This window comes from Mustela putorius, unplaced genomic scaffold (assembly GCF_011764305.1).
Source record: "Mustela putorius furo isolate JIRA1106 unplaced genomic scaffold, ASM1176430v1.1 tig00003962_pilon_pilon_pilon, whole genome shotgun sequence".
NCBI lineage: Eukaryota > Metazoa > Chordata > Mammalia > Carnivora > Mustelidae > Mustela > Mustela putorius.
This window is the reverse complement of record NW_025422106.1, coordinates 3,880,727-3,893,509: the sequence shown is the minus strand read 5'-3', so window position 1 is coordinate 3,893,509 and position 12,783 is coordinate 3,880,727. Positions and strand designations below refer to the sequence as shown.

At 42.2% G+C, this 12,783-nt stretch overlaps 1 protein-coding gene across 3 annotated transcripts in view; it reads right to left on the bottom strand.

Annotated features, from left to right (window-relative positions):
* The window catches only part of KAT7 (lysine acetyltransferase 7), a 33,393-nt gene extending 20,696 nt beyond the window's left edge, over positions 1 to 12,697 (bottom strand). For 2 of the 3 annotated variants that reach the window (XM_004764793.3, XM_004764794.3), the window contains exons 1-4: positions 12,521 to 12,697; positions 9,926 to 10,073; positions 7,228 to 7,404; positions 4,140 to 4,379 (exon numbers count right to left, since the gene is read on the bottom strand). In XM_004764793.3, the coding sequence (XP_004764850.1) occupies positions 4,140 to 4,379; positions 7,228 to 7,404; positions 9,926 to 10,073; positions 12,521 to 12,535 (580 nt within the window). In that variant the 5' untranslated portion in view covers positions 12,536 to 12,697. The remainder of the gene's footprint in view (positions 1 to 4,139; positions 4,380 to 7,227; positions 7,405 to 9,925; positions 10,074 to 12,520) is intronic. The other variant, XM_045070227.1, reaches the window with a different exon arrangement.
* Between the last annotated feature and the right edge of the window lie 86 nt (positions 12,698 to 12,783).

Sequence of the window (12,783 nt, the reverse complement as noted above, 5' to 3'; positions counted from 1 at the left end):
CAAAAGAAACTTATGGAAAATAAAGAAAATGGACTCCTCTAATCTACAAATAAGCATATTTTGATAATTCTGAACCAGATTAAATATATTTATTTTCTTGGCGGGGGACTGATTTTGTTTAAAGATTCAGGCTTCTTGGGCACCTGGGTGGCTCAGTGGGTTCAAGCCTCTGCCTTCGGCTCATGTCATGATACCAGGGTCCTGGGATCGAGGCTCACATCGGGCTCTCTGCTCAGCAGGGAGCCTGCTTCCTCCTCTCTCTCTGCCTGCCTCTCTGCCTACTTGTGATCTCTGTCTGTCAAATAAATAAATAAATAATCTTAAAAAAAATTTATAAAGATTCAGGCTTCTTCTGTAATCAGACTTTTAAATAGGCAGTTAGTATTTTCAATAGCCAAGATATAAAAGCAACTCGGGTGTCTATTCATAGACAAACGGATAAAGAAAAAGGTGTTCTCTACACACACACACACACACACACACACACACAGTGGATTATTTGGCCACAAAAAAGAATGAGATCTTGCCATTTGTGATACGGATGGACCTAGAGGGTATTATGCTAAGTGAAATAAGTCAGTCAGAGAAAGACAAATATCATATGATGTCACTCACATGTGGAATGTAAGAAACAAAACAAAGGAAAAAGCAAAGAAAAAACAAAACCCGACTCTTAAATATAGGAAACTGGCAGCTGCCAAAGCAGGGAGGGGAGAAAGGGGTAAAATAGATAGAGGGGATCAAGAGTACACTTATGTTGATGAGCACTGGTTCATATATGAAATGCCGAATCACTACTATATACCTGAAACTAATCTAACACTGTAATAAATAAATGGGAAGTTAGCACAAGGCACTCTTATGAGTGGACAATGTTAGTAAATAACAATACAAAAAGCTCATTTTATCTAACGGGTCATCTCACTTTTCTATTTTTCATGTGGCTTTGGGAAACACACAGGGAACTGAATGTCACTTCCTTTTTACACATCTCTTTAACCAAAAGGTTTAAAAAGCCTTTGGGTAATAGAGACATTGGCATTTAAAAAATCATACATGATTTATGGAGTAAGCTTTACAGGATGAAATTAATCCAAGTACTGGGGGAGAGAGGAATTAACATATGATATGCAGGCTGCCATTTCTCCAGGACTGTATTATTAAAAAATATGATTTTAGAGATCCATTCAATTTATCTTGCACAGAAAAAACTACCCTCAGTGATCAAACACCATGTATAAAATGTAAAGCATCGATACTACAGAAAGCCTTCTTTCTATAGATATTTCTTAAAAAAAATACTTCTATAAGTATTTCTAAGATATTATGCATCTATAACTTCTGGGTAAATTATTCAAGTCATGTCTTATTCTGGAATATATAAACTGAAACCGATCTAATGTGTCTATATCAAAAGTGTTAAAAAGGATAACCAGTCTATTAGTCTAGCAGTTCTACTGCTACAAATTTATTCCTACAGGTTTTCTTAGGAAGATACAAAAATACACACATACAAGGCTATCCACTACAGTATTATTCAAAATAAATAAAATGAGAAATAATCTCAAGATCAATCCATACGGGACAATGTAAAAAATTTATATAAACTATCAATATAATAAAATTCTCTGTATTCTTTAATATTTTTTAAAAAAGATTTTCTTTATTTATTTGACAGACAGAGATCACAAGTAAACAGAGAGGCAGGCAGAGAGAGAGGAGGAAGCAGGCTCCCCACGGAGCAGAGAGCCCATTGTGGGGCTCGATCCCAGCACCCTGGGATCATGACCTGAGCCAAAGGCAGAGGCTTTAACCCACTGAGCTACCCAGGCGCCCCTCTTTGTATTCTTTAAACAGATGAAACTCTGAGAAAGGTAAAATATCCAAGATGCCAAACCATCGTACTTTCCCTTTTGTGGATAACAAAATAGAAATATATGTGTATATACATGTGTATGTGCTCGCATGTACACACAAACTTACTGAAAGCATTCATAAAAAGCTACAAGAGGGGCACCTGGGTGGCTCAATGGGTTAAGCCTCTGCCTTTGGCTCAGATCATGATCTCAGGGTCCTGGGATCAAGCCCTGAATTGGGTTCTCTGCTCAGCAGGGAGCCTTGCTTCCGCCGCTATCTCTCTGCCTGCCTCTCTGCCTACTTGAGATACCTCTCGCTCTGTCAAATAAATAAAATCTTTAAAAAAAAAAACAAAAAAAACCTACCAAGAATAGTTTTATATCCAGGGATATGAGTGAAGGAAACCTTTATGCATTTCAAGGCTCTTGCAGGGTTTTAAGTTTTCACGAGCACAGACTACTTTTATACCAAAATTATTTTAAAAAATTAATGATGTTATTTTGCTGAACAGAAAAAGAGTAGGACAGGATCAAAAATAATTTCAGCAATTTTTTTTTAACTAATCTCTATGTCCAACATGAGACTTGAACTTACAATGCCACGATGAAGAGTCACGGGCTCCACTGAGCCAGCCAGGTACCCCCTTATCAAAAATAATTTTGGAAGCTCAGGTTCGTACCTTTCAAACTTTGCCAGTACATTAACACCGAAAGTCAAAGTAAACTTTCCTCTGATGCAACAGATTTACATTTATCCTCTCATCTACCCCACTAAGGGGGGTTAAGTACTGAGCATAAATAACATACAGTTAGGCCCGACTCTGACCTCGTCTCCTTGTGCCCATTCTGGTTGCTCTGCCCTAGGTATACTGGCCTGTAAGTGTGTCTCAAACTGCTTAAACATTCTCTTGCCCCACAGCCTTAGCACTTGGCTGTGTGAGAGTGAATGAGTGTGTGTGTGTGTGTGTGTGTGTGTGTGTGTGTGTCTGTGTGGTTGTATATATGCACAATACCTTACCCTCTCAGCACTCCCTAATCTTCCTTCAAGGAAATATCTCTAGTTGACGTATTACATATCCACCTGGTTTGCCTTCCCCAGTTAAGACTATAAGCTCCAGAGGGTAGAAACTTGGACATGTTCCCAGCTACACCCCCAGAACCTAAAACAGTGTCTGGCATGTGGCAAACAGAGCACATGAAAGTAACAATTTAGGGAAGCAGGGAGAGTGACAAGTAGGGCCTGAGTCTCTCTGCCATCTGGCGAGTAGATCCCCTCACCCTCTTGAAGCATTAGCTAGCACTCAAATACCAGTGTTTACATGATGATGTCTATGCTTAGTTTTTCCACCATTTACCCAAGAAAACTCATTTAGGCTAAAATGATTAGCTTCTTCAAGTGATGACTGGTGTGATGTTCAGGGGAACTTATGCTCTAGGCATTCTGAGGAGTTGAGATTATCAGAGATACTGGTCCTAAGACCAGGAAAAGATCCAAATACATTAAATGCTAGGGAAAACATACTGTGGGCCTGTAAAGCAACAGCTTACTCTGTTCTACCTTTTTTGGGAACCTGATAGCCCTGCTGAAAAGTTCACCAATTTGAGAGGTAGACCCAGTGGAGAAAAGTCTGTAATCTCCATGAGCACCTTCTAGCTCTAAACGAAAGCTTAATCCCAACGTCTGCACAGAAGCTTGCCTTAAGGACCACTGGTTTAAACAATTATAAGAATCTGCCAGTAGAGGTAAAGGTCGTAAGAAAACACTGAGATATTCTTCTATCTGAGAAGAGATACTTGTCCGGTTTATACTTATCAAGTATACAAAGCCTAAAACCACTGAAGTCACAAAAGTCCAGCATCTTATCTGCGCCCTTTTACGTTCACGACCACGCAATAAGAACTCTGTTTTTCTCATTTTCTTAGCAGCTCTGGCCACACAAGCAGTACTTTGCATTAGTTACACTCCTCATGAAGCACGAACTGTGCACCACACAATGAGCCATTTAGAGACAACGGTCTTCCGTTTTGTATCTGCAGGAAAAAGGAGGAATCTTATCGCAGGGAGAAACTCGCAGGAAACTGATTGGTGCATCACACTTCTTGTCCTTGCAACCAAGAAGCAAAAATACTCTCTACTCGAGTGGGCAACTCAGTGATGCTCTCAGCGCCACCGAAGAAGCCAAGAAGCTAAATCACAGGAGAACACAGAACATCTCCTCATGATCCTAATTCCAGAGGGCGAGAACCATGGAACACAGGTGTTATGAAGCCAGTCACACTCACCTAGAGAGTTACAGCCTGGAGTAGGACACTTCATATTGAAATTGTAGCTTTCGTGGAAGCGACGGCGCTTGGGGCGATGAGAGAGATCGCTGCCTGAGTCCTTCAGGGACATGTCCTTGGCAATGCTCTCATCATGAGACACGTTGGGGCTAGAGATGTCTATATCAGACTCAGAAGAAGGGGCATTTCCAGTTGGAGTTCGAGGTGGAGACTCATCATGATCAGCTGTATTTTTAGTTTCTAAAGCAAAAGCAATTGGTAGAAGCTCATAAGTGGGGTTCTTTTATTTAGAGGTTTACTATTTGGAAGAGTTTATGGGCTTCTCAGATCCTCTATCATTTAACCAGTGACTTTTAGTCACTTATCTGCTGTAAAGCTACAAGGAAAATGAAAAGAAACTAACAATTACTTTGTGTGACTTTACATTCTGAGTAAAATTCAGTTTGGGATTTATCCTAGTACATTTCACTTATCTGTGTTTCTCATAAGCCCCCCATCATGGGTAATCAAAACTGGACAGAAGAAATCTTTCTTTAAAATGACCATCCAGGGGGGCGCCTGGGTGGCTCAGTGGGTTAAGCCGCTGCCTTCGGCTCAGGTCATGATCTTAGGGTCCTGGGATCAAGTCCCGCGTCGGGCTCTCTGCTTGGCAGGGGGCCTGCTTCCCTCTCTCTCTCTGCCTGCCTCTCCATCTACTTGTGATTTCTCTCTGTCAAATAAATAAATAAAATCTTTAAAAAAAAATAAAATAAAATAAAATAAAATGACCATCCAGGGCGCCTGGGTGGCTTAGTGGGTTAAAGCCTCTGCCTTCGGCCTAGGTCATGATCCCAGGGTCCTAGGATCCAGCTCCGCATTGAGCTCTCTGCTCAGTAGGGAGCCTGCTTCCTCCTCTCTGCCTGCCTCTCTGTCTACTTGTGATCTGTATCTGTCAAATAATATATAAAATCTTAAAATATATATATATAAAAAATAAAATGACCATCCATGGGGCACCTGGGTGGCTCCGTGGGTTAAGCCTCTGCCTTTGGCTCAGGTCATGATCTTAGGGTCCTGGGATCGAGCCCTGAATGGGGCTCTTTGCTCAGCAGGGAGCCTGCTTCTTCCTCTCTCTCTGCCTGCTTCTCTGCCTACTTGTGATCTCTGTCAAATAAATAAAATATTTAAAAAATAATAATAATAAAATAAAATGAACATCCAGGGGTGCCTGGGTGGCTCAGTGGGTTAAATATAGCCTCTGCCTTTGGCTCAGGTCATGATCCCTTGATCCTGGGATCCTGAGCCTGCATCGGGCTCTCTGCTTGGCTGGGAGCCTGTTTCCCTTCCTCTCTCTCTGCCTGTCTCTCTGCTAACTTGTGATCTCTGTCTGTCAAATAAATAAATAAAATCTTTTAAAAAAAAATAATAATAGAATAAAATAAAATAACCATCCATAGGGTGCCTGGGTGGCTCAGTTGGTTAAGTGTCTGCCTTTGGTTCAGGTCATGATCCCAGGGGTCTGGGGTTGAGCCCCACTTCGGGCTCCCTGCTCAGGAACGAGTCCACTTCCCCCTCTCCCTCTGCCCCTCACTAACACTTGTGTGGTCTCTCCCTCCCCCCCTCAAATAAATGAATAAAATCTTTAAAATAAAATGACCATCTAACTTTCCTTCCAGGAAACACACAGAATGGAAGATTAATAAAAATGGGTGTCCTTCTGGATGATATACTTGGTGTGAGTGTGTGAATGAACTTGACTCCCAAGCTAACCTGTTAGTAATCTAACAATTCAGATTATAAATCATGGGTTGTATGCCAAATTCGTACAAGGGCTGAGCAAGGCCAAATCGAGAGCTGACTGTCCACCTCAAGACAACTACTGGGGCACCTGGGTGGCTCAGTCATTAAGCGTCTGCCTTTGGCTCAGGTCATGATCCCAGGGTCCTGAGATCGAGCCCCACATCAGGCTCCCTGCTTAGTGGGAAGGCTGCTTCTCTCTCTCCCACTCCCCTTGCTTGTGTTCCCTCTCTCGCTGTGTCTCTCTCTGTCAAATAAATAAATAAAACCTTAAAAAAAAAAAAAAGAAGAAGAAAACAACTACTCTTCCAATTCAGTCAATACAGTGAGTGAATGACCACCTCATGTTCTCAGAGCTTTCCAGGATTTATTTGTTTTGTTTTGTTTTTTAAGATTTTATTTATTTATTTGACAAAGATAACAAGTAGGTATAGAGAGAGGAGGAAGCAGGCTTCCCTGCTGAGCGGAGAGCCCGATGTGGGGCTCGATCCCAGGAACCTGGGATCATGACCTGAGCTGAAGGCAGAGGCTTTAACCTACTGAGCCACCCAGGCATCCCAGAGCTTTCCAGTTTTTAAAAGAAACTAGTAACCCAGGTTTTCTTCATTTTGTATGAAATTCTGTATTTCCAAATACTGGCAACAAACTTTTAAACATGTAAACACTGGGGCACCTGAGTGGCACAGTCAGTTAAAAGTGTCTCTTAGTTTCAACACAGGTTGTGACCTTGGGAATCCTGAGATCAAGCCTGGCGAGTCTGCTTGTCACTCTCCCTCCCCCTCTGCTTCCCCACTCTCTCTCTATAAAATAAATAAATGAATCTTTAAAAATAAAAATAAAAAAAGGTAAACACTATGCAAGCAAACCAACAGAGCATGTTGGCAGGCTGGGTGCCCTAGTCTATAACCCGTGCTCTAAGGCATCTGATTTGGGCTGGTGAATCACAATCTCAACAGCTCACAACCCCCATTTCCAAGGTCACTCCTCCTCAGAAATTTAGGGGTAAGTGGACTGACAAGCATGACTATAGGAAAATCTGGTGCAAGCTTTCTTCATCTATGGGTAAAAGGTCTCCAGTCCCTTTTGCCTATTATGGGTTCCATCTAATTTATGTGTTACTCTAGACTTTAAGAGTACTCTAGTACAGAACTGTCCTCAGCAACACATTCAAGAAAGGAATCAGGCAAACATCATTTACCTAGCTGAATATTGTCAGTCGTGGGCATCTATCTGCAGTGGCCTCAAGCCTTCCTTAAGAGGGAATTGATGAGATCCTCTCTGTAATTGACCAAATGATCCTATATTCACTCACCTCTATCTGAAAAGTCAACCACTTGCTCAGTTTCTGAGCCAGACGAACGAGTCTGCCGAAGAGGGTATTTTTTCGGAGTCACCGGGGTAGGCTGCTGCTGACTACGGGTCACTCTTCTGGTAGAATAAGCAGGCTCCTCAGTGCCAAAAGATTGCAAATTTCGAACAGGACTGGAATCTGATCCCCAATATTAAAGATAATATTAAAGAGAAAAGAAGAAAATTTGTTTTATTTCTTATCCATATGATTTATTAGCATGCATGCCCTCCTCTTCATACTTCACAAAAATCTAACAAATAGTTAACATATCTATTCTATTAAATAAAGTATAAGCTAAAGAACCTAGATCAGAAGTAGAGGTGCAATACAGTATAGAATTAACAGTTTAGATTCTGGAATCAAGACTGATTCCCATTCCATGCCACTCTACCATACCGCCTAGCTATAGCATCTTGGGCAAGTTCACCTCTTCAAGCCTTTTCCCTGATCTATAAAAAAGGTAAAACACTAGCTGCACGTTCCTCATGTTTACTGTAAGAAGTGAGATACTTCATATAAATTTCATTGAATATGATCCCTGGTACCTAGTCTAGTGCTTTCTAAATGTTAGCTGCATCCTCTCTTTCTTCCCTTAGTCCAACCCACCAAAAAACACATATTTTATTTACTACTAAAGGTATAACAATATACAAATATTTCCTTTCTTTAGGGATCTCTTGTGTTCTTCCTGATCATGCTGATACTCTGAAGCAAAGTTATAATAGGTTTACAAAAAGTGAGGCCAAGAACATGGTTTTGGAATTTTTTAAGATACCGAAACCTATTCTGAAGCATCTGGCAGCCTCGTTACATCTCTAATTTGATGATACTTTAAAAAGAACTAGAGAGGGGTGCCTGGGTGGCTCAGTTGTTAAACGTCTGCCTTCAGCTCAGGTCATGATCCCAGGGTCCTGGGATTGAGCACCGCGTCAGGCTCCCTGCTCAGTGGAGAGCCTGCTTCTCACTCTACCATTCCCACTGCTTGTGTTCCCTCTCTCGCTGTGTCTTTCTCTGTCAAGATAAATAAATAAAATCTTAAAAAAAAAAAAAAACTAGAGAAAGATTCAAAGCTGAGATTAAACCATATTTTAGATGACAAAAGATCTTTAAGGTAATATGTAAATCTCACAGGTTCTCTTAAGAACAAAACTAAAATTCTCAAGCTTTTCAGTAAAAGAATTCTACACAGAGCTAGGCTATCAGCTTGCATACCTTGAGAAGGCTCAATTTATAACAGAGCCTACATTTTGCTTTTGAGAAGGCCACCTTACATAGACTACATTGTGAACAATGCCCCTGGGAGTTGTGCAAGTCTCCAGTTATGATGTATAACAACTAGGAAGAGACCCAGGGCCCAGGTATTTCCTAGCTGTTTTGAATATTTACAACTTTTAGGTGTCTGGGGCAATGACCAATTAGAATATTATAAGAATATTATAACCCTTCCTTTGCATATAGTTTCCTCTGCCTAGAATAACATTTTCCCATCTTTCAACTTGTAAAGTCCTATTAGATCTTTTAGGATACACCTTGGAGACCTGTCTCAAATTGCCGGCCCCATCTCTGAGCTTCCAAAATATGCTATGCCAACCTCTCAGAGCCCTTACCACAATGCACGACCATGATCGACTGACATTTCTGTATCTTGCACTAAACTGTGAGCACCTTACGGGCAGGAACTCTGATTTTTCTATCACGGCATTCCAGTACACAGCATAGTATCTGAATTACAGCAGTCATTTATCGCTATTCCCACTGTGCTCAAAAAATAAACACAAACTGAGATTCAAGAGACAACAGCGTGACTTCAACTGAAACGTTAAATTCAAAAATAAAATAAAGAACACCTGTGGAGAATGTTCCCGTTTTCTTGCTTGAAAAACCGTTTTTTCTCTATTTTGCAATGTGCTCATGAAGCAGTGACCAAATGGGTACTATTTAAGTGCTTGAAGCCTATTACAGTTTCCCCCCTTCCCCTTAATCTGTTATCACCTATTGATTACCAGCTTTGTGCATTAACTGCAACCTTCTTCCCTCCCCAGAGAATCCCAGAGCAGAACCAGGAGGGATTCAGGGGTACCCTCCAAATCTAAGCCGAGACAACTCAATTGCACAAGAGAGCCTTCAAACTACCTTCCAACACAGAGATTTTCCATTCTGTACAACCAAAGCGAAATTCTAGGTATTTAACAACTGACAGTTGGGTGTAACTAATTATATCTAATAATTGTGTCTGACTACATTACAGAATTAAATGTAAGTTTTGGAAGTATGGAGAAGTACTGAACCTCCTCAAAAAACAAGTTCAAGAGACTATTCTAAGGCCCTAAGTCTAAACCATTCCAACAGGAAGTGAAGAGACGGCATTCCCATTTTACTGATGGAAAAGCTGTAGTCCAAAAAAAAGTGAAGCGACTTAAGACATCCATGTGTCACATAGCCATTACATCAGACATAGTTCCTTTGGGTCTACAGATTAGACAATACCCCCAATAGAACCAATTTTTAAAGACATGATACTTCTGCAGTCATTCACTCTGCATTTTACCAGATTCTGTCACCTACACCACGCCAATGGACCAGTTTCCATATTAACACAATAATATGATGACCAGTGAGCAGGCTGTGAGGTATGGTCAGGAAGAATGAATTCTTATACCTTGGGAACTCTGGCTCAGCCGGGCTGAAGAGCGAGTAACTCGGGCAGATCGCCGGGATGTGCCATCACTCTCTGAACTGTCTGTGTGCTCGAGATCTGTAGAAAAATCGGAATCTTCGGTTCCATCTGAACTACTGCCTGCATTCCTCTGTAACACCATAGATCCAGACATTAGCACAGAAGCAATTATTCTGTGGGTTTGTGTTAACACTGGAAATAAAATGAACCATGATCCCGAAAACACGAAGGAAGGATTCCATCGCCAAATTCCCTTTACTTAAGGCATTTAAACGGAACAACCTACAAATAATGCACTTTTCTTAAATGAATGAAAGAGAGCATTCTTACTTCATTAACACTAATTCTGACACAAGGCCATTTATCGGTCAGCACTACAAACTGGAAATAAAAGTACCAATTCAAAATGGTCTGGCCGACAGTACTAGGCACTTAAAGTCCATGGTGGTAGGAAAAATATCAGTGCTAGTCTCCTTTTAACTTTAGAGTAGTTTTTGTTCAAAGTCTCCACGAAAGGCCATCATGTTTTTTTAAACCATATACTATTTCTAAATACCATGATCCACAACTCTGATCCCAAGAGAACTTAAAGAAGAAGACTAAAATTCTTCTTTCTTATGTTATCTACCCATGAAGTTTCTCCACATGTACCAAATGTGCTTTAAAAAAAAAAAAAAAAAAAGTAGCTTGCACATGAAGACTTGTAGATTTTTAAGAACAGAGATTTTTATCATCTCTTCAATTAATAATTATTTGTCAATTATTAGCTTCCTGAAGCATGACTAGTCATACAGACAACTTTTAACGATTGAACATTAACACTATACCCTTCCCTAAGCCAGAAAGGGGAAGAGTATTTGCTTAGAAAACCCTACAAAACTTCAAGCTAGAAACCCCCTCGTTTTTTTTTAAATTCAAAACCCTTAGGGCCAGTTGTGTCTGAAATTCGTAACTTTTTGGAAAGGGAACATTTTGCATATATCCCGCAAGAAACACACATCATCAAACACATTAATATTTCTACAGCAGAATATATAAACAATCACCCAATGAGACACACAGAAACTGTAAGTAGGCTCAGGATAGTTTAAGACAGGTTTTGCCAACCAAATAAGTTACTAAAAACACTTAAATTTTCAAAAGCTCTTTGTATTTGGGAACTGCAGAAAAGGGACTATGGACCTATTCCAAGGCACCAGTACTATTCCAGCATTTGGTGAGCCTTAACATAAATACTACCTATGAGTGTAGGCCATTTTAGGAGAAAACAAAAGGTACAAATGTTTGAACACCTCTGTGAAAAGAAAGATTTCTGCAGAAATGAGCAAGAATACCACACAGCTTTCCAAATATTTCAAGCGTAATCTGCCCAGAAAAGAGCAGAGGCTCCAGTCATAGAAATTCCACAGGATGAAGAGGGAGTCTTAAAGGTCGTCTAGTCCATTACCCAGATACTCGAATCCCTGTCCATTCCCTCCTGGTCTGACTCTGGAATTCAGCTCTCCTCTCTAGCTTTCACCATCTACTCCCCATCTTACTCCACAGCAGACTTAATTGCTCCCTGACTTCCCTCCCACAATACTTAGCATATACCCCGGAGTAGAGAATTTACTAGCTCCTTCTAGTTATTTATATGTCTGTTTTCCCCATCTGACTGTGATCTTCTTAAGCCAGGGATCGTGTCTAATTAATTCGTGAATCTCCAGCAACTAGCACAGTAGCGAGTAGTTAATAAACATGTGTTGAATCGAATTAGATTTGCTTTGCAGTCCTGGCTCCATTATTGCCTAATGGGAATGGCTTGGGGCACTCCATTACATCTCTGTTTGTTCAGCTGCAAAGAAAAGGAATGGGGGTGTCCCTAGGTGACCTTACAAATCCTATCTAGCTCTGGAAAGTTTTAGCCTTTTGGAACGCATTTTCTGTCCGCTGTCCAATTGGGCAAATAAGGAAAAATTACAGCTTAGATGCAACAGGCCTGAGTGGGATCCCTAGGGAGTGGGCGCTGGTTCCCAACCACCCAGTCCTCTGCTTTGTTGTGCCCCCCGCCTGGAAAGGAAGGATGCTCCAAAACCCCGCCTATGCACCTATCAGCATCACCGGCCGGAAGGGCGGGGATTCGTGCCACCCAATGGCGCTACTGCTACACCGCGCCCCCACGGGACAGACTGCCAAGCCTAGCCAATCAAGAGAGGAGGGATCGTTCTCCACAGCCAGTCGCAGAGCCGTAGGGCCCGGCCCCGACACCGCCCCCGCACGCGGGGAGGTGACCGTTGGACCCAAATGGGCGGTGCCACCAGCCAATCAATACGCTTCTAGGTGTTCCAGCGACCAATTAACGAGAAGAACGCCTCCGAGCCAGGCAAGCAGAGGGCGGGAATAGTTGCAAGCATAGGCCGAGGCCAGGATTGGGCCCACATTTTTCTGTTGGGTATGGACAGAAGAGAAGGCTGCTGAGCTAGGTTCGGGGGAGCGGGAAGTTGGAACCCAACCACTGTGAGGCGTGGCCAACTGCGTCACGTTGCTCAATCGACTGCCCTTAGACACCCGCCATCCCTTCTGTCCCGTTCCTCTCACCTTCCTTCGCGGCATTGCCGGCGGCTGCGGCCCGACAGTTCCGACTCGGGCAGCGGCAGCAGCAGCAGTAGGAACGGTGGCTCCGGCGGGCTCCGTGGCGGCCTCTGTAGCAGTCCCAATCCTGCGGACGATCCCAAGTGCCTCCTGCTTCACAGCGTCTAGACCCTTCTGCGCAGGCGCCGCGGGCTGAGGCGCTTTTTCCTTCACTTCCGGCTGGGGCTCGCGTCACCTGACGTTGAGGGCCAGAGAGGATGCTGGGAGGT